The following is a 24432-nucleotide window of genomic DNA, read 5'->3' as shown; positions in this document are numbered from 1 at the left end:
GTTCCTATGTTGTGGTTCACCAGGTTGGCATCAGACTTTTTAGACATACCTGGTGCTACCATTACCATATTGTTTTTGGCTTGTCAAATGAGTATTGTTCCCATAACTTGATGGTGATAGATTGAAGGATATCTTACAGTTAGAGCTGGTGGTGAAATGCAATTGTTATGGCCCATTGCATCCTGTGCCAAGTTTCAAGCTGCTGGATCTATTCTAAATCTATCCTGTCGAGCAGTCGAGCATACTAGTATTGTCTCAACGCTGTTGAGCACAAAGTCAGAACTTCATCGTCATAAAGACTGTATTGTGGGCTCTCAAATCAATAATGTTTTCTTGTCACCTTCTCACCTCTACACCCACCCCCATTTTGTCATTTTGAGTGACTTGTATCCCAGAGCTTTGAAAAATGCAGCTCTGATCTTCAGGTTCTTCAGGCTCTGAACTTGTTTCTGTGAATTTGGAAAGTAGCAAATGAGACTTGCCAAGTTTAAAAGAGGGAGAAAGGAATATTGATAGTAGAGAAAATATTGGAACATGGCAGCTCTAAGCCCATTATCAAATTTGTAACAAGATTTAAAGTTGGAAAGACGGAACGTTTTTGAGCACGATAAATTTTCAGCTACACAAATAGAACTTCATGAAGCAGCAGCTTTTATAAACGAACCAATTCAATATCTGGTTTGGAATTAAGCTTAGTGGTGATAATTACATGTACAAGCAAGGAGGAAAACAATAGTTTGGACAGATAGATTTATGTTGGAGAAGATAATCATTCAGAGATGTGTAATATAAGCACTGCAGGGTGATGGATCAGTGTACATTACTTAGTTTATCTGTAAAAGATAGGAATAGATATTGCAGCATCTAACCTGGTGAAAATGAAAGACTCAGTATCATGTATATTTTTTAAAAAAAAACAAAAAATGTAATTCATTTTTACTGGATGGCATCACATTCTATTTTTTTTGTAGCTTTAGGAGGACATCTATTCCAAAATGACCAGAAGAAATAACATAGTATCCTGAAAACAATAATAGGATTGAGTAGAGGCAACGTAGATTTGTGGAAGGTATATTATGTATGACACTAATCTGTTAGAATTCTTTCCGGATATCAGTGGATGTGGTCTTATTTTGATTTCCAAGGTCCTGCTTGGGAGGTTGGTCGATGAAGTACATGAAATTGTGGGTAGTGTACTGACATGGATTGAGAATCAGTTATTTTGCAGAAAGCAGAGTGGGATTGAATGGATTTTTCTCAGTTTGACAGGCTGTGAATACTAGTTACTGCATGGATTGGTGCTTGGGCTCCAACACAGTTTATTCCATCAATTTGTCATACGTCATTTTTCCAAGTTTGCTAATGAGACTAAAGTAGGTGGGATTGTGAACACAGTGAGAGGGTATAAAGAAACTTCCAGGCGCTATTGGGAACATTGCAGGTGGAATAAAATGCAGAACAATGTACATTGATACACTTAACTTTTCTAATCTGAGATTTGGTACTATTGATATTCTCAGCGACCTAGGTGTGTTTGTATACAAGTTGGTGAAGCCCAACATGCAGGTACAGTAAGCAGTTAAAATGGCATATGGTATGTTTACTTTTATTACAAGAGGATTTGAATATATAAGCAAGAAAGTCTTATTTGCCATTATACAGGGTCTTTAAGAGCCATGTGGCCTATTCCTCCTCCTCTTGTTATGCTGTTATGTTCTTTCCCATGCTGGGCTGTTCCCCTTACTTGTATGACCATCTCAGGCTGCCTCCAGACTTTGGTTCCTCTGTGTTCCCTCCTGGTTTGCCAGTACATGCAACTCTAATTTTCAGAGCTCAACTAACTTAAATCTGATGGGTGCAATTGGATTTGTGTCACGTAGCCATGCTGATATAGCAACTCCACCTTCATAATTATAACTGCTTAGTAGAAATTCTGTGAACCAGTATTGCACGTTTAGCATTTCCCAGTAATCATGTTTTATGGGTACCCTAAGCTACTACATTTGAGTTTTGTACACATTAAATATTATTTCTGACTTGACATACGATACCAAAGATTTTCATATTTTATGATCTTGCCTGCTTGTTATACCATGCTTATATAATTTGCCATAAAAGTATACCAAGGTTCTACTGCTTTTCTATTCAGCACTGTTTTCTTGCACTTATCCCTGCTTTCTTGGGTACAGAATTCCAATTTCATTGCCCTTGGTGAGAAGAAATTTCTCCTTGTCCTCAATAACTGACTCCTTATTTTGAGACCGTGACCTTTGGTTTTAGACACACCAGCCAAAGGAGATATTATCTCGACGTATACCCTGTCAAATCCCAGAAGAATTATGTATGTTTCAATGACATCACTGATCTTCACTATTTTTCAAGCAAGGGCCTCTTGGGCACAAATAATCTTCAATGTGAGAGCAAGATTAACCATTAAATTAACACATGTTTTACTGCTCAATGTTGTAATTTTTCAGGGCAACTTGTGGAACTAAAACAAAACCTGCCTACATAATAAAGCCATACCCTCATAGGAAACTCAGGAAATATATCTGGAATTGGAAAGGCACCAAAACATTTCCTGAACAGAATAATGCAAACACGTATCTGTGTTCAGACACACGTAGTCTTGGCCACTGCCTCCCTTCCTTGCATCTCACACATCCCTCAATGTCTTGCACCCCGTCTTCCTGTCACTGAATGTTTTTCAGTTTCCTTCTCCCCTTCCTCACACCCTAGCTACCTGCTGTCCTTCAACATCATGACCTCCCTTCAGCCCTTGCACCTCCTACCTCTCAGGGCACACTTGGCTATGCTCTGTCCACTCACCTGGCCCCATTCCTGGTGACACTTCATCCACACATATTGAAATATAAAAAAACAAGTCTGAGGGCTGACATTAGGTTGATGGGAGCCTTCACTGGCTCTCTTGTTACGGACTCTGTGAAAGTCCCTTTAAGATAGAGTGTGTATGTGTGGCGTGCTTACGTCAATAGAAGATAAAGGACGTAATGATGTTGCTGAAGAGGTCAGTCGAAAGGAGAGAGAGAGAGAGGAAAGGGAGAGAGACACTAGCCTGCTAGTTTCTCTATCGATGGATGAGAAACAATAACTGTGTCTGCCATTGAAATCCATGTATGGAAATTGGAAGTAACCCGGTGGAGTTCACTTTGTTGCTGACCTGTAGAAGGAAATGGGTATTTGTGTGGACGACCACGATTCAGATGCTTTTCGGGGTGAGGAAGTCACTACCAAGTAAACACTGAAGTGTCGTTTGGGTTCCATCGTGGAACATTTGGATTTTGTAATTACTCTCCCTATGTTCTCTACATCTACGTCTTATCTTCAGACAACGGTGGTTGTTGAAGAAGCCTTTGCTCATGTTTCACCTTATGGCTTGCGAAACTGAACTTTAAGAACCATTCCTGGACTTGGAGTTTGGGACTTTGCCACACACACACACACGAAAAGTTTAGTTTTTGGGGTTAATGTTCAAGGTTTAACATTTTTGAATTCTAACATACTAACATTTTTACTTTTATTTTACGTATTATCATAAGTAGTGATTAATAAAATAGTTTTTAACACTGAATCATGACTCAGTGTGTTTCTTTTGTTGCTGGTTCATAACACTATGCTCTGCTGTGAAAAATACCGCTCTAAACTCCAGTGGGTCGCTGATTTGTCTGGGGCTTTGTATGTGAGATGTTTAACATATGTATTAATCAGATTAAATTACGCGCTCTGATTTTGTTGGTGCTTGATGTAAAATTAGTAAATACTCTAGTTTTTATAGTCCAGGTTTATTATTTGCTGTTTATAATTGGGCTACAAGTTGAAAAAATATTCACATTTAGCTCGAGCTTTGTATTCAGCTTTAACTTGCTCAGCTGAATACATTTATTCAAATGACTAAGGGTGAAGTGGGTTCATGGAGATGATAGAGGGCAGGAAATTGCATATTACAGCTGGGCCATCTCTAGTTTTGCGGTCAATGCTAAGCATATGCCAATCTTTTTGAAAAGTGTTTCCAAGTACTGTGTCCTTTCAATTGAAATTGGGATTTTGAGCGTTTTAGTTAATGTTTTGGGGTCTTTGCATTCGACCTGTCTGTCAAATGAATACTCTGGGATCACAGAGATGCTGCGTTTGTTTATTTGGATGGACATTAAAATGTCCTGTGGCAAAATGTAGAGCAATGGTGCAGGTAAAAAATCTTCCTCACAAGCAGTTCTGATTTTAAACAAAAAGAATTAATAGGGCTTTCATTTAGTTGTTTTTCTGCTATACGTGCAAATGTTGCAGTGGCATCACAAAGATATTTTGTTGGATATGACTGTTTTGATGCAAGTGTAATATTTTCCAGCATGTTTACCTGCAATGTTGGAAGTCAGTATGCGTGGAAGAATTCTGGTAAACTTACTCTTTGGAAGAGCAACTTGAAGTAATTCAGTAGTGAGCTTTGGAAGTAGATTTGACTCTACATGCAACAGTAGCAGCAACAGCAGTACTTTTTAAAGTTGCAGTGTCTCAATTCTCAGATGCATCATCATTTGGGTACCAAGCCTCGTGAGGAAATACTAAGGCAGATCATAAAAAGCTTGATAAGATTTATGTCGTGAGGTCTGTTTTAAGGAGGAAAGAGTTGGTGTGGGAATGTCAAATACCAGTGGGCATAGATTATGGCGAGAGAAGGAAAGTTTAAAGGAGTTTTATATGGTAATTTTTTTGCATAGAAAGTGGTAGGTGCCTGGAACAGATATGATCGCAACATTTAAGGGGCATTTAGACAGGCATATGAACAGGCAGGAGCTGGAGGGAGATAGACCATATGCAGGCAGATGGGATTAGTTTAAATTGGCATCAGAGTTGGCACTTATATAGTGGGCTGAATGGCCTTTTCCTGTGCTGTACTGTTCTATATTCCATAGCCCAGTGAACATGATTGATGAATAGGATTTGCTGCAAGTTAGGACGTGGGGAGGAAAGATTGAATGAATGACCTCAGGTTTGCCAGAAGTTTGTTGAAACGGTCACATTTTCAGCTAACAAAGGTGCAAACATGAGCTTCAGAAACTGATGAGCTGAAGTGGAGCCGGGCAAAATTATGAAGGTACAAATAAGTGGTTAGTAATACGTATTCTGAAGTTCAACCTGGGCTAGATTAGATGGCATGATTGCTAGGGAGATGAGTGGAGTTGGAATGCAGTTTGTGGAAGGACACTGAGGACGGTGACTTTAGTGTTCCCACCGTCCAAATGGAGAAACTTATGCCTGTGCATTGCATGATGTGGATCAAGGAAGTTGGTAATCCAGGGAGTGTTAGTGAGGTAGAGCTGCATGAGTTTAGCTTGTGTCTGGACATTGACAATTTTGGATGTTTTTAAAAGAACTTTGAGAAGTTGAAAGAGGCTTAGATAACTCCCTGGAGTTCACTTCAAGTAATCGAGTCACAAAATAATACAGCATGGAAACAGGCCCTTTTGTTCCACCACATCCCTGCCAACCAGTGAGCACCCATCTGTATTAATCTCATCTTCCAGCACGTGGCCCATAACCTTCAATGCTAAGATAATTCAAGTGCTTTTCCAGACACCTCTTAAGTGCTGTTAGAGACTGTTTCCACCACTCTCTGACAGCGCATTTTGAGTATTCACCATTCTCTGTGTGGGGGTGGAAAAGTCCCTCTCAGATCACCAGTAAATCTCTAAGTCTACTCTCCATACTGTGAACAATCCCACCAACATACACCTTCATACACATCCAAATCATTCATGTATATAACAAAGAGCAAGGATCCCAGCACTGATTTCTGTGTGGAACACCATCAGTTACAGGCATCCAATTGTAAAAACAGCCCTCTACAATCACCCTTTCTCTCCTATTGTCAGGTCAGTTTTGGATCTAATTTGCCAACTTGCCCTGGATACCATGGGCCCTAATTTTTTGGACCAGTATCCCATATGGGGCCTTGTCAAAGACCTTACTGAACTCCATGTAAATTGCATCTACTACACTGCCTTCACCAAAACACCATGCCACCTCCTCAAAAAAAAATTCAATCAGGTTGGTCAGACAAGATCTGCCCTTGACAAAACCACGCTGGCTATCTCTGTTTAGTTCCTGCGTTTGCAAGTAATCATTAATACTCTCTCTCAGAATTTTTTCCAGTAACTTCCCTACTCCTGATGTTAGGTTTTCAGGTCTATAGTTGTCAGGCTTTTCCCTGCAATCCTCCTTGGAAAGGGGGAACCACATTTGCTCTCCCCCAGTCATCTGGTACCTCACTTGTAAGTGAAGATGTAAAAAAAATCTCAGCCCAAGGCGCAGCAATTTCTTCCCTTGCCTCTCATTAACAGCCTGGGATAAATCTCATCTGGCACTGAGGATTTATCCACTTTCAAGCCCATCAACATATTGAGAACCTCCTCTTTATTTAAGTCCTTCATTCCTGGTCTCTCCTTATCTTTTTCCAAAACCACTTTGAAATGAGTTATGGTCACTATCTCAAATGCTCCTCCACTGGCACTCCTTTCACCTTATCGACTACATTCCCTAAGACAAGTTCCAGTGATGTTCCTTCCCTCATTGGTCTATATACGTACTGTGTCAAAAAGGTCTCCAGGATGTGGCTGAAAAATTCTGCCTCCTCTGAGTCTTTTATACTGAGGCAGTTCCAGTTCATATTTGGGAAATTGAAAACCCCTAGTACTATAACCCTACTTTTATCACATCTGTTTTTCACCTGCATATCTGTTCCTCTATCTCCTGTTGACTTGTTGGAGCAAAGAAAAAAAGATATTGAACAGAATTCTCTGATAATGACTGGACAGATAAGAATAGATTTGGACGAATCCAGTTTACCCAGCTGTATAATGATGGAGGTATTTAAAGAAGGTGGAATTGTTAAAGGATGCGGATAGATTGAGAAAAGCAAGAGGGATAGTTTATCGTTGCCAGTGGTATCAATGTCATTAGTAACTTTCATCAGAGATGTTTTGATATTATGGCAGAGAATGAAGTAATTGAAAATTTGTAAGAATTCAGGAGATGGTACCATATTTGAATGCAATGGAGAGGAAAGAGTGATTGGAGATGGGGTGGCAGCTTGGAAGGAGGGATGGTTGGCTTTTTTGAGCTGAAGGATAATGATGGCAGATTTGCTGGCAATGTAACAGCTCCTAAGAATAGACGACATTTAAAAATAAAAGCTAACATGAGAGCCAAAGGAGGGCAGGTTTGGTCCTCGGCACTTTAACAGGAATTGGGTTGAGGGTGCAAGAGGTTGATTGGTTACATGGGCAAGATGAGCTTGGACTGAATGTGAAGGCAGATATGAGAAGCTAAAGAAATGCAAGGTTCAGCCCAGTGGTCAAGGGAGAGTGTCTGATGCAGCTGATTGGATGGTCTTGATCAATATGTCTAAAAAGTCCTTGTACTGCCTACACTTGTTGAGTGCAAATGGGTAATGAGTGTGCAAGGTGTGATGGAGATGGGAAAGTGGGACTCATGAAGGTTGTTTGCGAAATGGAATGGCCATGGGCAGAGGTGGTGATTCTGACATCAAGATTGGTCTGTGGGTGTGTCTATTCATAGCTGCAGAAAAGTGACGAATGGGGATAGCTGGGATTTTGGCAAGTAAATTAGGAGAACTTTGTTACTTTTTCTTCCCCAGGATATAGATGGACAAAAGTAGTGTTTGAAGGGAATTTGAGTGGCGAACAGTGCATCAAAGTATCACAATTGCCCTTATCTAGCTGTTGTTGATGACTTGGGAGCAGAAAGGTTACAAGAGATGGCAAGAACTCCCTGATGACATTTTCTTGGGGAGTTTGTATGGAGAGAGGGATTAAGAAATGGGAAGACGGTGAATTCGAAGAATGAATTAAGATGAAAGTAGAAATTACACAGGTTAAATTACTTAATCTGGAAAATTGGGGAAAAAAGTAAACAATATATCAGTGGAAAAAATGTATATAATACATGGATCCAGGAGAAAATGCGAGATATGTAAGGGACAGACCAGGGGCTGGAGTGGGGTGGGGGGTGAATTTGTAATAGGAGCCAGACTGCTTCTGCAGTGATTTTGGCAGAGTAAGTGGTGCAAGGTTGAATTAATAAAAAAGCTTCATTTTAGTTGTCAGAACTCTTAGGTTTCTGTCAGGACCATGATGATGTTACCCACAATACGCTCTTGAACTGGAGGAAAATGAGAAGAGAAGTAATGATTCATGATCTGGAAGATAGTTGGATGGGAAGGAAATTAGCAGTTCACGAAGGGTGGGGAGGTTGGTGAGAGAAGAGGTTGGTGAGAGAAAATGTTGGAGTTGCATGCAAGGAGGTGATGAAGTGCCTCTCTGAGCACTTTGTAAAATGAAGAGGGGCACAGAAAGGAATCTTGTACTTAATCAAGAGGGAGCAGAGGCTGGAGTGGTGATAAGAGTAAAAGGTTGAGTATAGCTGAAGGTTTGGTGTTGGGACTTGGGAGAACAGATTTCCTTAGAGCCACTTCAACAGTCCACTATCCCCATCTGCTTCGAGGAAACCTCCATCATTCCAGTCCTCAAGAAAAGTAAAGTGTCCTGTCTCAATGACTACTGACTAGTACCTCTAATACTGAACATGATGAAGTGCTTTGAGACATGGGTAATGGCCCACATCAACACCAGCCTCCCAGATGATCTCGACCCCCTGCAATTTGCATACAGGAAAAATAGGTCTCCCTTGCACTACATTCAGCTTTGGATCACCTCAGCAATAAGAATACATATGTCAGGATGCTATTCATTGATTACAGCTCAGCCTTCAACAATACAATAAGATCTCTAAACTCTTGGAGCTTGGCCTTGGGGCTACCATTTGCAGCTGGCTTCTCGACTTTCTGACTGGTAGACCTCAGTTGATTGGAATAGGTCATAACATTTCATCTACCCTGACCCTTAACACTGGTGCTCCCCAAAGTTGAGTACTCAGTCCCCTGTTCTGCTCCCTGTTATACCCATGACTGTGTGGCCGGATACGGCAACAACTTGATCTTTCATAAGTTTGCCAATATCACCACTCTTATAGGCTGGATCAACAACAATGATGAGATAGACTACAGGAAAGAGACTAAACTTTGTGGCCTGGTGTCAGAACGACAACCTAGCCCTTAATGTTAGCAAGATGAAAGAGCTGACTGTTGACCTAATGGAGTTTGGAGGGGGGTGGTGGGATGGTGATGGTGAACACAACCCTCTCCTTGTCAATGGAACTGCTTTAGAGATGGTTGACAGCTTCAAGCTCCTTGGCATCCATAGCATCAGTAACCTCACCTAGTCTTTCCATACGGATGTGGTAATCAAGAAACCTTGGTACTTTCTTGGGCATCTGAGATTTGGCTTGTCCTCAAGGATCCTCTTGGATGTGTTACAGAAGATATCCTTATTGGGTGTATGGCAACTGCTCTGCTCAGGACCGATGGAACCTGCATAGAGTGGTAAACGCTGCCTCGTCCATCACAGGCTCTTCACTTCCTTCCATACACTCTATCTTCACAGTATGTTGCTTCAGGAAGGCTAATGGTACCATCAAGGACGTCTGCCACCCTGGCCATTCCCCTTCTACCTTCTAGGAGATGGTACAGGAACTTGAAAGCCTAGATGACCAGACTCAAGAACAGTTTCTTCCCCACTGCTATCAGACTTGTGAACCAATCACCTCTTTCACATCTCCTTCCCAGTGATGTTGCCACATTCTTGGACTCTAAATTCTACTTTTCTCGGTTATTCCATTATTGTTACAAGCATTTTTGCACTACTTCAAATTGCACTACAATCTTTGTGCCATTCTGTTCTTTAAAGTCGATATCAAAGTTGAGTTTATTGTCATAAGCAGAAGTACATGTATGCACAGGTGCAATGGAAAACTTACTTGCAGCAGCATCACAGGCACCTAGCATCATATAAGCAGCACTCACAAGAAAAACATAAATTAAATATAAATTGTACACGATATTTAATTGTTGTATTTACTATTACCATGTATATAGTGTTTACTCTGAGCTTCACGTGAGCAAGGAATTTCATTGCACCCTGGTGTATATAACAAAAAGTTAATCTAAATCTGAGAAATAAAAGAGATGGTCTTAGTGAAGAGAAAAGGAAGTGGGGGAAAAAATTGAAAATATGAGTCATTGGCCAGGGTCCAGACAGTTTGCCAAAATGTATTCAAATATTTAAATAGCATAACCTGATAACATACAAATTATTGGGAAATGGACATCTGTTTGACTACAGCTGGCATATTCTGTACAGTCTTGGTCTCTCTACATTAAAAAAAGGGGTATATTATAGACTGAGTGAGTTTTCAGTGCACAAGATTGGTTCCAGACATGGTGGTTGGCTGTGTGAGGAGAGATTAAAGAATGTAGGCCAAGTATACCAAGAGTTTAGAAGAATAAGAAGTGTTCTTTTGAAGCATAGAAATCTCTTAAAGGGGATGACAGGCAGGATGCAGATCCTCAGTCCTAAATAGCCCACCTCTTATTCTGAGGCTGAACCCTGGCTGATCAGTTCAGAGTCTCAGAAAAAGGGGTAGGCTGTTTTGGACTGAGATGAGTTTCTCTACTCAGTGGTGAAGCTTTGGAATTCTGAGGGATGTGGAAGCTTGGTCACTTATGTTCATTCAAAACAAGGCTCTGTGGATTTCTGGATATTGCTGGAATCGAGGACTATGCAGAAAATGTAGTAAAATAGGCACAGGTAAAAGATTGGATTTGATCTTGATGAATGGTGAGGAAGGTTCAAAGGACTGGATTGCTTTTTTTTACGTTCTTTTGAAAAGGGTTTCAGTAATAGGAGGCGATAGGGGTCTTGAGTTAATATCCAAAGATAAAATGACAAAGACAAGATGGAGTCAATATGAAGCATTGGTGAACCATTTTCTGGATTCAGAAATGAGTGTTGCAGTTGAATGAAGTCCAGAAACTTTAAAGGAAGGAGTATTGGCAAATGTATTGATCGAAGTATTTTCATAGGATAGGAGTTCTTCTTAGTACAAGTTCAGTTTTTGAGCAGAACAACACAAAATAGTGCAAAAGGTGAAGTTTCAGAAGCAATGGAGAATATTCTTTGGTCCAGGATAGGCAGTGGGCTGTACGTAATTGAACTTGTGGTTTAAGCTGAAATGCGCCCTTATTCAAAGCCATATTTCTAAAGCAATCAGAGACTATGTTGGTGGAGAAATGGTAAAGGGTGCAGTTGAAGAGAAAGGAGATCTGTAAGGAACTTGCTGCTCAGCAAACATCTTCAGGACAACTGGTGTAAATTTTTCAAGTGGCAATTAAAGTTTGGTTAAATGAGATGGTCTATTCTTCTCCATGGTGCCTTTGTGTATCTTTAGTATTTTCACTACTACGTTACCTATTGATTAATTTTTTTGATGATGCAAAGATCGCTTTCTGAAGGAACCTTTAAAGTTCATTCCATGGCAGATACTGAATCAATTTGTCCCAAGCATTTATAAGTTTTGAAAGTATTAATCAGAATCAGTGACTTAACATTGAAATGATGATAAATTTTATTAACAGCGGAATGTTGGTCTTCAATCAAGGCGACATGTAAAGTGACAAATCCGCGTGTGTCTACTGGAAAGTTTCGGCAGCAGAAGGTCTGTCATCCAGTGTGGTAACAGAAAAGGTAAACATTTGGAACACAACTTCTGTCTAAATTTTGGTAATAAAATGTACTATCCACCAAAGTGCTGATGAAATAGGCAATGAAATTATGGGTAAAGCAATTTAAACTGAAAGGGTATTTTTCAAGAAGTGTTATTGATAATCTAGTAGGCAGTAGATCCAAGATGAACAGTCATCAACAGTTAAGAGGTGCGGAATCAGCATGGCATTTTTTTTCTTCCTGATGTCTATGCCTTGGATAATTTCTTTCAATCAAGGGAACAATGAAGTTAAATTTTTTTTTAAGGAGTTGGATATGAAGCATAAAATTTTCAATATAATCAACATTTGAAAATGTTCTTTTTGCAGTGTGATAGGGGAAAGAAAAGTGCCTTGTATTTTTTTTTAGAATTAAGTTTCAAAGTTTTTGTTCTTGAGACTATCGGCATATTATAATTAGACGTAAAATAGTGTTGCAGACTTCGGTGCTTCCTGCTTGTATTACTCCAGCAACTCTTGAGCATTGTTAGAACTTTGATCTAGGCTGATGCTCCTGAACTTCATGGTACTTGTCAGATGTTTTAGGCCATTTCTGTCCTGATCATTCAAACCCTCTTACTGACGTGCAAAATTTCTATTTTTTTTGTTACCTTTTTAATCTTTTTCTGAATTTTGTTCTGCTATTATTTGCATTTGGCAAAATTGGACATTTAAAAGAAATTTAGTTGAAATTCACCAACTTTCCATCTCTTAGAAACAAAATCAAAATCTATAACGTGCACATTCAAAGACATAAGTTTTCAATTTCTCGCTTGTGCTCCAGCACCTTTTTCTTAAAGTTGCTTCCAAAATAATAATACGTAAATGTAAAACTGGGGTTGAAGTGCTGCTGTAAACATTCAACATTTTGAAAATCTGCAGCATAAATTTCGGTATTTTGAATGAAACTGCAGACACTGGTGCTACTCATTTTGCAGCAACTGGTGCTGCATATGTGCGATGATTCTTGACATTTTCACAGGCTGTGGATGCTGCCAACAGCAAAGAGCATGTTGGCCAATTCTGGCCATTATCCATGTTGCGTTGCTCTTTCAAGCACACAAGTGTTGTAACATCCACATCTTAGGGGTGGAATGAACATGAGTTCTATGAACTGATTCTGCAATACCTCTTGATCTTCTTTCTACGCAAAGCACTTAAAAATCAAACTGTAATCATCGTAGGTTTGGGAAAATTTGCTCCACAAATGCCATGTCATTGACCTGCACATCAACCCAGAATGACTTTTCCCCTTGATAGTGCAGTGCCATGCTGAAGTACTCAGTTGTTATCTACATCAAGGTAAACAATAAATGAGACAAAGACTTAAAATGTACTGCTTGGTTTTTATTTGAATTAAGTGCCTGGGAGTTTTGCAGAGCAAAATTTCCATGTTTGTGATAATTATATTTGTTTTTACAAATTGAAGTTTGAATTAAAACTCCCAAGCACAGCATAAACCCCGTGAAACAGGCTTGTTTTATTTTCTGGCGCTTCAATTGATTCAGTCAGAGAGAGGACATTTCCTATCAGAAATTTAAACCAGTAAAATGAAGACCACCTCCTTCAGAACTGATCAATTTGCTCATTCTGGAGGATTTGTTCAAGAGGCTGTCACCTTGCAGAAAATTTGTAAATGGTCCCTATTATTCAATCCAGCCATTAAGAGCAACTGAGAGAAAACCAATCAAAGAAGCAAAGTTAAGGCTGGTGTTCATCACATCTTAAGTTCTAGGAGTCCCATGCCTGCATTGCTCCAAAATCAGGATCGGTAGATTTTAACTTGGAGAAGTGACTTCATGTAGCTCTCCATGAACAGGACATTAATCCAAGATAACCTTTTCCAAGCAACATTGCAAAAAAGGGAATTGCATACTTGTGCAGTTTCCACATCAGCCATTAAGTATTGTCCCTATTTTTGTTCTCATCATAGAATGTACAACTTAAGCACAGTGTATCTCAGGGCTTTCTTCAAGCGAAAGGGGCTTTTTAATATTACCCACTATGCTTGCAGTGCAGCTCAAATTATTTCCCAAGTCCTGGCAAGTACATCTTAAAGCTGGTGTGCGTGTGCTGTAGGAGCTCTTGTGAAACAACTCACCAGGGGATCCATCTGTTTAATTTACTGTCATCCCAAATGCACTATTGCCTGCACAGATTCATGAGTGATCCCTTTCTATTCTGGCCGTTTTTCAATTTTAGTTGCAGTTTCTGTAGGTGACATTGGTACTGCCTCAGCCTGAGGCTGTAGTTAATTTATGTGCCAACATGGTGGGTGTTTCAAAATTCAATAGGCAGTTTTTCTGAAACTCTAAAACTGGTAATGACAGACTAGGGCATTTCTTTGGAGATTTTATCAAAGAAATTGTCTTCTGCAAATCTGAAACTTCTTTTTTCGGCCTGTGGTTTTACCTTTCCGGCTTTGCTTACTACCATAATGTCACTAGTTAGCACAGCACAAATGAATGAAATTGGTCAGAAGACTGTGTGCACAAATCAGCTGCATTTTGAAAGCCATATGTTTTTTTTTTGACATATTTTTGCCAGCACAAAGTGTTGTTGGGGCAATAAAACAATTTTGCTAAATTGACATTTGGGGCATTTTTTTTGTTGGTTAAAACTGAAAATTGGAAATCTCAATCACTGGCTTTTTATTTCTACATGTGTCATAATTCTTCCTGAAGTGCATGGACAAAATAAAATGCCCATTCTTGGGGAAAGAAATCCTTATTTGAAAACAAATGGCGCACTTCTATTAACTTGTATTCTGACATATTTGATCATTGGTAAGATAGATGAGCCTGCATTTGAACTTTGTTAATTTGAAATCTCCCTGCGGAGGTAATTTTACGGATTGACTCTGCCCATCTTGTAAATTAGAGATTATTTGTATAATGAAAACAGGACTGTGTTTTACACTGTCCTGTTTTACAGAGGATTTCTGTTTTCAGAAGCCAACTTTTGTATGAGAAAAAGATCATAAATGTGAGAAAGAGATTAGGACAGTACTTTCACAGGCAGCTTACCTTAGTTAATTTGGGCTGCTTGATTCCAATATTGATCAGAATATCCTGAGATACAAGTTTAAAAGCTTGTGTCATATGACAATACATGTGGGAACAAAATGCATTGGGTACTAGAAATCTGAAATAAAAGTAAAAGAATTGCTGTAAAATTTACTAATGAGGCAACCACAGTGGGGAGAGAGGGATCTGTCCTGATGAAAGGTCATTAGCCTGAAAGGTTAACTCTGATAATGCAGGAATGTTTGGCACAATGGGTAAAGGGATTTTCTTTTGATTACCACAGTAGGGTATTGTTCATGACAAAAATTCAAATGTGTTGTAATTGATACCTTTTCTATTTGTTTTGGTGACTATTCTGCAGTATTCCATAAACTTCTGTATTTAAATTACTTCAATTTCAAAAGTAGATACAATTTGTAAGTACTTGGCAGTAAGTATTTTGGGTTCCTTTAGGTGGCAACAAGCATTGCCTAAATACCAATTATTTTAATTTTATTTTGATCAATGCAGTCACTGTTGTGGAGGCAGAGCACAGTTCTTGATTTATGAACAGTTAGGATCCCACAAATAATAAGTGAATGATCAGATTTTCTCTTCATCTTCCCCTTGCCCCTTTCAGGTTTTCAAAGGAATTTTAGCCACAACCACACAAATTCCTGTGCCTTAATTTGAATTATTCTATGGGATCTTTTGCATCCACCTGAACAGGTAAATTGGAGGTTGGTTTCGTGTCTCATCTTAAGGTTTCGCCTTCATAGGAAAGCACTCACTTGGTATGCATTGAAGTGCCAATTTATAATGCATTTAACAGGAAAATATAAAAAAACAAACTCGGTTGCCGTTAAATGAGCCGTGCTGAAAGTTGAAGTGCATTAATCCATTGTAAATATGAAAACTTTAATTGACTGCTATTTTTGTATCAGTATAATGTGACTTAAGAGCATTAAGCACTTGTTACAATTTATTACAATTAATCATTTGGTGTGAATATTGCAAGTAAGCGAAATGCATGTAATTAACTGACTGTATTAAAATTAGCTGACACATTGGAATATTTCTGTGTATAATAATGATGTCATGTCAGTAAATTTGCTCCATTTACTGTCTTAGGTAGAAGGATCCTATTTCTCTTGCATTATGGATGAGCAGCCTCCACAACAGTTTGCTGGTCATGTTGCCGTTTCTGCATTTCAGTCACAGGTATGAGTTTTAAAGTTTTAAATGTCATTGCAGTAAAAATGATGCAAAATTATTTTCTTTTTCATTGTTATTTTAAAAGGAAATAAATAATAAGTTTTCATAACTCAGGACTATTCCACTGGAATTTACCTCCTTTGAAGTACTTCTGAAGTGAAGTTATGGTTGTAATCTGGGAAACAGTGCATCCAATGCACTGCAAAGTTCTACAAAGACCTTTGCGATGGTGCCCAGATAATCTCATTTTGTTTAGTGGGGTTTTAAGGAAAATCTTTGGCCTGAATCAAGATATGGAATCTTTTCGGCCTACCTGAGGACATTGTGTCTCTGCTTATCTGTTAGCTAAAAAATCACATCTCTGAAAATGCAGCAACAGTTTTCTTTTGCACTGAATTAACAACATGGATAATATGGCAAAATCTCTGGAGCGCCAGAGAATTAACTCACCAAACCCAGACTAACAGGATTTTAGCATGTTCGAACAAGTATGTGAGTTGATGTCACATAATCATAAGAATATACTCCACAATTTATTAAAAATGCATGTCTGGGAATTCACCTTTGCTGGACAATCCTTGAAGATCTCTTTGTGATTAAAAACAAATGGGGGAGTGTACTGGTGTTTGAAGTGAACGAACAGCAATATTTACCTTTTGTGAAGTTGTGATTTATCGGAAACCAATATTGAACTAATTCAGTTGCAAAGAAATCCTATTCCTGAAACGTGGAAATGCATGTTTGATTGCAGTAGCTACCCTTCTATTGCTTTTGCTTCAATAGGGCATGTGTATATGATAGTTTTGAATACTGTTAAGCATTTGAACTCCGGAGAGTTAAATTGGATAGTGCTGGGATGACAGTGTGTGATTAACACAGGTTTTTGATGATGATCAGGATACAGACCAAATGTGCTGCAATCTCATTAGTTTGATTTCAGCAACCAAGAGTGATGATCATTGCTGTTTATGAACATTATTGTGCCTTTTACGTACATCTAGCATCAATTAAAGCTAGCTCCACTGATGTCATGCCTGCACCTTTTCATGGGCGGGTGCTTCGTGGCTGCACGTGGTGGTGGAGGTCATTCCACAGGTCTTTGGAGCTTTCTGGTAGCCATGGCTGATCGTGAGTGATAGCTGGCATGTGATTTTTCTGACATGACTCAGGTGGGCTTGGTAAATGAGGCAGAGAGAATGTCCTTTGCCCTAAGAGGGCTAGGAAGTACACCAGGAAAATAGCAGGTGGAGGTGGCTAATACAATGACCATGAGGAATCAAGCCCCAAGGATATGGACACGTCATGGCAAGAAGTTTAATGGCCTCACACGCATGGCTAAGGTTAGTGGATACATTTCTACCAACTGCACTGCTAACCTTGCACACTGTTCTACGGCTATACAGCCTCATCCCTTATCTAACAACAATATCCATCTATCTGGATTCATACCTAACGTTGATTGGCATATCTCCTCATCTACAGTTAAACTTCCAAATGCTGACAGCTATTTGTGCATAACAGACACATTGAAAGATCTCTATTAATTACTTCCCTCTCTCTTGCAGGAGAAGTCTACATAACAATGCTACCAGCAGTAAGCAGTGGCATATAAATGTGACTTCAGTGAATCAAACATGGTGGACAGAATGTTGGTCATTATTGAAGCAGGAACCACAGAATGCTTAGTAAGCAGGAGCCTAGGGATAGTGGAAGATAAGGGTATGCTCTTAACCTACATCTCTTGACCCATTTTTCATCATCTCGCATTGTCTTCTGATTTGCAAACTGCAGTGATGTTAGCATGAACCTTTAACTTGCCCATTCCACCTCCCTTTACAATAACTCTACCCCTGCCCATTCTTCTTTCAGATAGCCAAGATCTTCTTCCTGGTAAGGCAGTGGCAGCTGATTAATAAGACAATGATGAAGAAGATACCTCATCACTCAATTTGACAGTCGCAGCTCAGAATCAAACACTTAACATACAATACAGGGTAACTTGGAGGTGGCATCTGCATGTGATGTGTCACCAAACACGTGTGGCCTACAGGCAGGGCAGGGAGAAAGTGTAGCCCAAATGCTTGCTTCCTCTGCAATGAGGTCACGTGACTATTATCCCAGTTGACTTATATGTGATAAAGTCTACAGACAAGGCTTTTGGGCATGTACATTGAAAGACTTAGTGCATTAGCAGATGCCTAGCATCCTATTTGACGCTTGCTGATTCAACCATCACACAGCATGTGATGGAGGACATCTTTGCTTCCATTACAGTACAAGTAGAAGACCCAGTATCTGAGTGGGACAGTGAGTGCTCAGTGACAGTCACACAACCTCAACTTGCTGGCATTTAGTATCAGATCATTGCCATAATAGTTCCAGCTATATTTTCAAAGGGGCTTTGCAGGTATCATGGAACTTCAGAAATCTAATAGGTTACCAGAATTGGTGAGACACTGCTTCAGGGGAGTGACAGAGGCTCAAAGGAGCACCAATCACGGTCCTCTCTCAGGATAAGGTTCTTACCACTGCTAATCCACACTTGCCCTTGCTGTTTCTTGTCAGTCGGCTTCACCAGGCTAGGTGAGTCTTCTGGACCTGCAGCTGCTTGAGGTTACTCTGCAAGGCTGTTTGTGAACTTCATCACCGTGTGCCAGTACCATCTCTCCAGTTACCCTGCAGCCACCGTGATGTCCATTATGACAGGAAGGACATCAAAGATGGGCGATAAGGATCCACACAAAGCGATTCGTTGATTTGGATAAACAGAGCCAATCTGATCAGAGCCAAGGTCTGATAAGATGGGAACAAATCTGAAATTGGAACTTAAGCAAAAGTAATTCATCATGGAATATGGGCATTATTGGCAAGGTCAGCAATTCATGCTGATCATTATGTTATGGGAAATAGCACTTCAAAGCATAGCAGTACTCGTGGTGAAGTTACTTCCACAGTGCCTTGAGTTAGGAAATTCCAGGATTTTGACCATTGCTGATAGAGAAGTGCAGATATACTGTATCTGTGAGTCTGCTGTGTTACTTTAAAGGCAGACTTGACTGTGCTTGCTGCCCTTTCCCTCCCAGATGGTGGAATTAAGGAAAATTCGGTGCATTTTGTAGATGGCCTGCCCAATAGCCACTGCACATCAGTGGTGGAGGGAGCCAAATTTGATGGGCAGAGTATCAAATCAAGTGGATTGCTTTGTCTTGGATAACCTTGAGCTTGGAGCTACATGCATCCAGGCAAATGGAGAGAATTCCATCATAATTCTGACTTGTCCCTTGCAGATGTGGAAAAGTTTTGGGAGTCAGGAGGGAAGTACATCACTGCAGGATATCTGCATTTAAAATTGTTGACTTTTTAGTTGATTGGGAGTCATTAACAAATATCATCTCATTAAAAGGAGGTGTTGCTAATTATTATTAGATTTAGCTTTAAGTGGTGTGTTTAATAGGCAGCTAATGTTTTTTCCAGTACTCTTTGTGAGAGCACTGCACGATTGAGAGTAAGGTGCAGATTTTGCACAGTAACAATAGATTAGTGCAAATCACTCAGTTATATGTGTTGAATTGCAACTCGTGGCATATTATTGCCTAGGTACAGTGGCATGCAAAAATTTGGGTACCCCTGGTCAAAATTTCTGTTACTGTGAACTAGCTAAGCGAGTAAAGATGACCTGATTTCCAAAAGGCGCAAAGTTAAAGATGACACATTTCTTTAATATTTTAAGCAAGATTACTTTTTATTTCCATCTTTTACAGTTTCAAAATAACAAAAAGGAAAAGGGCCCGAAGCAAAAGTTTGGGCACCCCTGCATGGTCAGTACTTAGTAACACCTCCTTTGGCAAGTATCACAGCTTGTAAATGCTTTCTCCAGCCAGCTAAGAGTCTTTTCAATTCTTGTTTGGGGGATTTTTGCCCATTCTTCCTTGCAAAGGCTTCTAGTTCTGTGAGATTCTTGGGCCGTCGTGCATGCACTGCTCTTTTGAGGTCTATCCACCGATTTTCGATGATGTTTAGTCGGGGGACTGTGAGGGCCGTGGCAAAACCTTCAGCTTGTGCCTCTTGAGGTAGTCCATTGTGGATTTGAGGTGTGTTTATGATCATTATCCTGTTGTAGAAGCCATCCTCTTTTCATCTTCGGCTTTTCTTTTTTTACAGACAGTGTGATGTTTGCTTCCAGAATTTGCTGGTATTTAATTGAATTCATTCTTCCCTCTACCAGTGAAATGTTCCCCGTGCCACTGGCTGCAACACAAGCCCAAAGCACGATCGATCGACCCCCGTGCTTAACAGTTGGAAAGGTGTTCTTTTCATGAAATTCTGCACCCTTTTTTCTCCAAACATACCTTTGCTCATTGTGGCCAAAAGTTCTATTTTAACTTCATCAGTCCATAGGACTTGTTTCCAAATGCATCAGGCTTGTTTAGATGTTCCTTTGCAAACTTCTGACGCTGAAATTTCGTGGTGAGGATGCAGGAAAGGTTTTCTTCTGATGACTCTTCCATGAAGGTCATATTTGTGGAGGTGTTGCTGCACAGTAGAACAGTGCACCACCACTCCAGAGACTGCTAAATCTTCCTGAAGGTCTTTTGCAGTCAAATGAGGGTTTTGATTTGCCCTTTCTAGCAATCCTACGAGCAGTTCTCTCGGAAAGTTTTCTTGGTCTTCCAGACCTCAACTTGACCTTCCACCGTTCCTGTTAACTGCCATTTCTAATTACATTACAAACTGAGGAAACGGCTACCTGAAAACGCTTTGCTATCTTCTTATAGCCTTCTCCTGCTTTGTGGGCATCATTTATTTTAATTTTCAGAGTGCTAGGCATCTGCTTAGAGGAGCCCATGGCTGCTGTGTGTTGGGGACAGGTTTGAGGAGTCAGGGTATTTATAAAGCTTGTAATTGCATCACCTGGCCTTTCCTAACGATGACTGTGAACAAGCCATAGGCCCTAACAAGCTAATGAAGGTCTGAGACCTTGGTAAAAGTTATCTGAGATCTCAAATCTCTTGGGGTGCCCAGACTTTGCATGTGTGCTCCTTTCCTTTTTTCACTCTAAAATTGTACAAAATAAAAATAATACAGTAATCTTGCTTAAATGTTGAAAAGAATGTTTCACCTTTAACTTTATGACTTTTGGAGATCAGTTCATCTTCTACTCACTTAACTATCCACAGTAACAGAAATTTTGACCAGGGGTGCCCGGACTTCTGCATGCCACTGTACAAGTTGTGATTTAATACTAATGTGCATAGTTCAGATGCCAGTTGTCTTTTCGTTAACACCAAGTCACTCCAATCTCAGTCATTGAGCTCTAGTTTACAGACAGTGCTTGGGGAATGTTTGAATCCAGAGGCCAAGCTTGTTTGCAAATGCAGATGGAGAACGAGCCATGCATATAATTTCTTAAAAAATGGTCTTCTACCAATCTGCTCTCATTGAACAACATTGCCTTCCACTGATGAAGATTCATGGGATTCTGGAAAATACTGCCTGCTTCCTGTATCTGAGAAGCCCCATCTCAATGAAGGCAGACACTGATGATAATTCAGTTGTATTCAACATACAAGCAGTCTTTGGCCCAGATCATGACCTCAAACCCTGTGAAAAGGAATTTGCACTGGTCTGTCTGCTGGACAGTAGTGATCCCTGCCCTGTTGGTTGGTCCTGAGACATGGCCTATCTACAGCAGGCACTGATGGGTACCACCAATACCACCCCTGCAAAATCCACTGGCAGTTTATTCCCTCCTAGGTTGTCATGGCCTCAATTACATAGAGCCAGCTTTGATGGGCAGGTCACATAATTCACACGCCTGACATGAGACTTCTGAGACAGAAACACTAATCCAACCTCCATCACTACAAGAAATTACAAAGTGGACAGGAAAATAATGTAATAGTGGACAGGAAAATAACGTAATCAAAGCCTCCATGAAAATATGCAATATCCCCACTGTCTCTTAGAATCTCTGGCCCATCAACACTCGAAATTGGGAAGGAGCATTTGGTGTGGCATTGAGAGCCTTAAGTCTGCTTGGGAGCATACAGAAACTCCACTTCCCAAACCACCCACCTTCCTCCCCTTTACGGATCTGCATTCCCATCTGTAGCAGAGTCATGAACCTCCTCAGAACTCTATGAAGTGGAGTGGAATAAAGACCAATACCATGTCTTCATAACTGCTTTACTTGCATATTAACATTTGGTGATCTCTATACAAGGAGTCAGGCCCTATGTAGTAACAACATCTTCCATTCTCTCCTCATTTAAAAATACTTGGCATTTCTGTTTTTTTTGCACAAGTGGATATCTCCAAAGGGAACAATCGGAGATATTTTTGTCAATGCTATCCCTCTGCAATTTACTCGTCATCTTAAAGAACACTTTTCTCTTTTTCCCTGTTGTAACGATGGGTCTTTGAATAAAACATGAATTTTATTTCTCTTTCTAAAGATGCTGCCTGATCTACTGAGTGTTTGCAGCATTTTCTGTCCTTATTTCAGATTTCAAGCATCTGCAGTTTTGATTTGGATGCAGGGATGATGCTTTGACAGTCTGGGGTGACAAGGACCCGGGGGGTTACTATCTCAAGTAAGGGTGATTGAGGACAGAAGAGAAGAAATTTATTCATCTGAAATGTAGTGAATCAGAGGTCCCAAGAGGGCTGCGGATGCCTCAGTTGTTGAATACATTGAAGTCAGATATGGATAGATTTTCGGATATTTGGGGAATCAATGGATACATGGTGGTACTGAAGTAAAAGATCTGCTTTAGTCTATTGAATCTTGGAGTAGGCATGGAAAACCAAATGGTCTATTCCTACTTATTTATATCGTTATAAGATAGGTGTCACAAATTCATCTTAAAATTTTCATTTACTAGCTCTTATGTATTTCACACATAGTTTAACAAAATCATTTGGAATAATGGACCAATGCGCATGAATGGACTTATTTTGTATTTGTGTTTTGTCCATTAATATTGCATGATGCCTTTATTTTTTGTATTTTTAATTTCATATTAGTATTAAAAAAAAAAATTCCAGAAGCAGTGGAATAGCCACCTGGAGCTGAGGAATTTTGACAATTTTTTAAAAATTCATTTTTGGAACCTTTGGCAAGGCCAGCATTTTTTGCCCATCCCTTATTGCCCTGAAGGTGGCAGTGATCCACTTTCTTGAATCATTGCGGTCCTTCTGGTGAAGATACTCCCACAGTGCTTTAGGGGACCGAGTTCTAGGATTTAGACCCAGCCACCAGTTATATATTCTGAAGTCAGGGTGATATCTGACTTGGAGGGGGATATGCAGGTGGTTGTGCTCCCTTGAACTCCTTGGTGGGAAAAGGGTTGTGGGGTTTGGTCAGTGCAGTAAGAGATGAGTGAGTAACTGCATGCAATTTGTAGATATTACACACAATGGCCACTATGCATGAGTGGTGGAGGGAATGATTTTTTTTGGTGGTGGGGGGAGTGGTCATTTAAGCAAGTTGTTTTGCTTAGGATAAAGTTGAGATGTTGAGCTTCTTGAGAGTTGGTACTGTACTCAAGAAAACAAGTGGAAAGTATTTCATCATTCTCCTAACTTAAGCCTTGTGGAATAGTGTCAAGTTTGTATTATTATTAATTTTGAAAATGCAGTTGAAAACTTATGATAGTTTGTTGTAGTTTGGAAGTATGATTTGATATTTACTTTAAAATAGTGGTAATTACATCTATCTGGTTTCATTTTGTCAAACTAACAATGATACTTTTTCAAAATATAGTCAAACGCTTTAAATAGGAGGGAAACATTAAATAGCACTGCAGATTTTTAAATTTAAATAATATCACTTAAAATGTGTGTTCATAGTCGGCAAGCATTTTCTGTCCTTTTTAGTGTTTAAGGAAGTGGAGACGAAAAGCTCTAGAAGGTGGTAAATTTAAATATTTTCACCTAGTGAATGTGTCTTATTATTCATTTGGTGTTTGTTGACGTACTGATGAGAGACAACACCTGTAGGAGGTGATACAAATGTCACATGTATTTAAACATGGTGAAAATTTTCACTATTCACACCAGTCCAACACAGTTAACCTAATTTGTATTGCAGTTTTTTTTAAACCATTTAAAAAGAAACGAATTGATAGATTTTGTTAAAAATTGGTTGACGTGTTTCCACCACATAGATGTGGGACACTCCAGGGCTGAATACCGGACAAATTAATTGGACAAACCATTTTTTTCTGGCACTTAGACTAAGTTGGATTTTTGTATATTTCATCCTTTTCAACAGCAATAGCTCATTAAAAATATGGAAATGTTAACGATTGAGTAAGTCCTGGTTTAGTCAGCTGTCAGTAGCTGTTCGAGTACTAAATAGCTTTGAATGTTTCTGACATTTCTGGTCCAGTGCCTTTTCCTCTCCCTCTCCAACTTCTCCACCCCTCTATCTTTCCCTTTTTAACCTAATTATACTGGAGACACAGGAGACTGTGTCTGCAACAAAAAACAAACTGCTAGAGGAACTCAGCAGGT

General features: G+C 39.7%; 1 protein-coding gene across 6 annotated transcripts in view; it reads left to right on the top strand.

Annotated features, from left to right (window-relative positions):
* Window positions 1-24432, top strand: part of nek7 (NIMA-related kinase 7) — a 150633-nt gene that overhangs the window by 53458 nt on the left and 72743 nt on the right. For 4 of the 6 annotated variants that reach the window (XM_052012219.1, XM_052012221.1, XM_052012222.1 and 1 more), the window contains 3 exons: window positions 11570-11678; window positions 15341-15429; window positions 15832-15921. In XM_052012219.1, coding sequence (XP_051868179.1) covers window positions 15859-15921 — 63 coding nt within the window. In that variant the 5' untranslated portion in view covers window positions 11570-11678; window positions 15341-15429; window positions 15832-15858. The remainder of the gene's footprint in view (window positions 1-11569; window positions 11679-15340; window positions 15430-15831; window positions 15922-24432) is intronic. The other 2 variants (XM_052012220.1, XM_052012224.1) reach the window with 1 other exon arrangement.

The sequence above is a fragment of the Pristis pectinata genome, chromosome 3 (genome assembly GCF_009764475.1).
Source record: "Pristis pectinata isolate sPriPec2 chromosome 3, sPriPec2.1.pri, whole genome shotgun sequence".
In the NCBI taxonomy this organism is placed as follows: Eukaryota; Metazoa; Chordata; class Chondrichthyes; order Rhinopristiformes; family Pristidae; genus Pristis; species Pristis pectinata.
The sequence above is the reverse complement of the archived record's forward strand: the minus strand, read 5'-3'. Positions and strand labels throughout refer to the sequence as shown.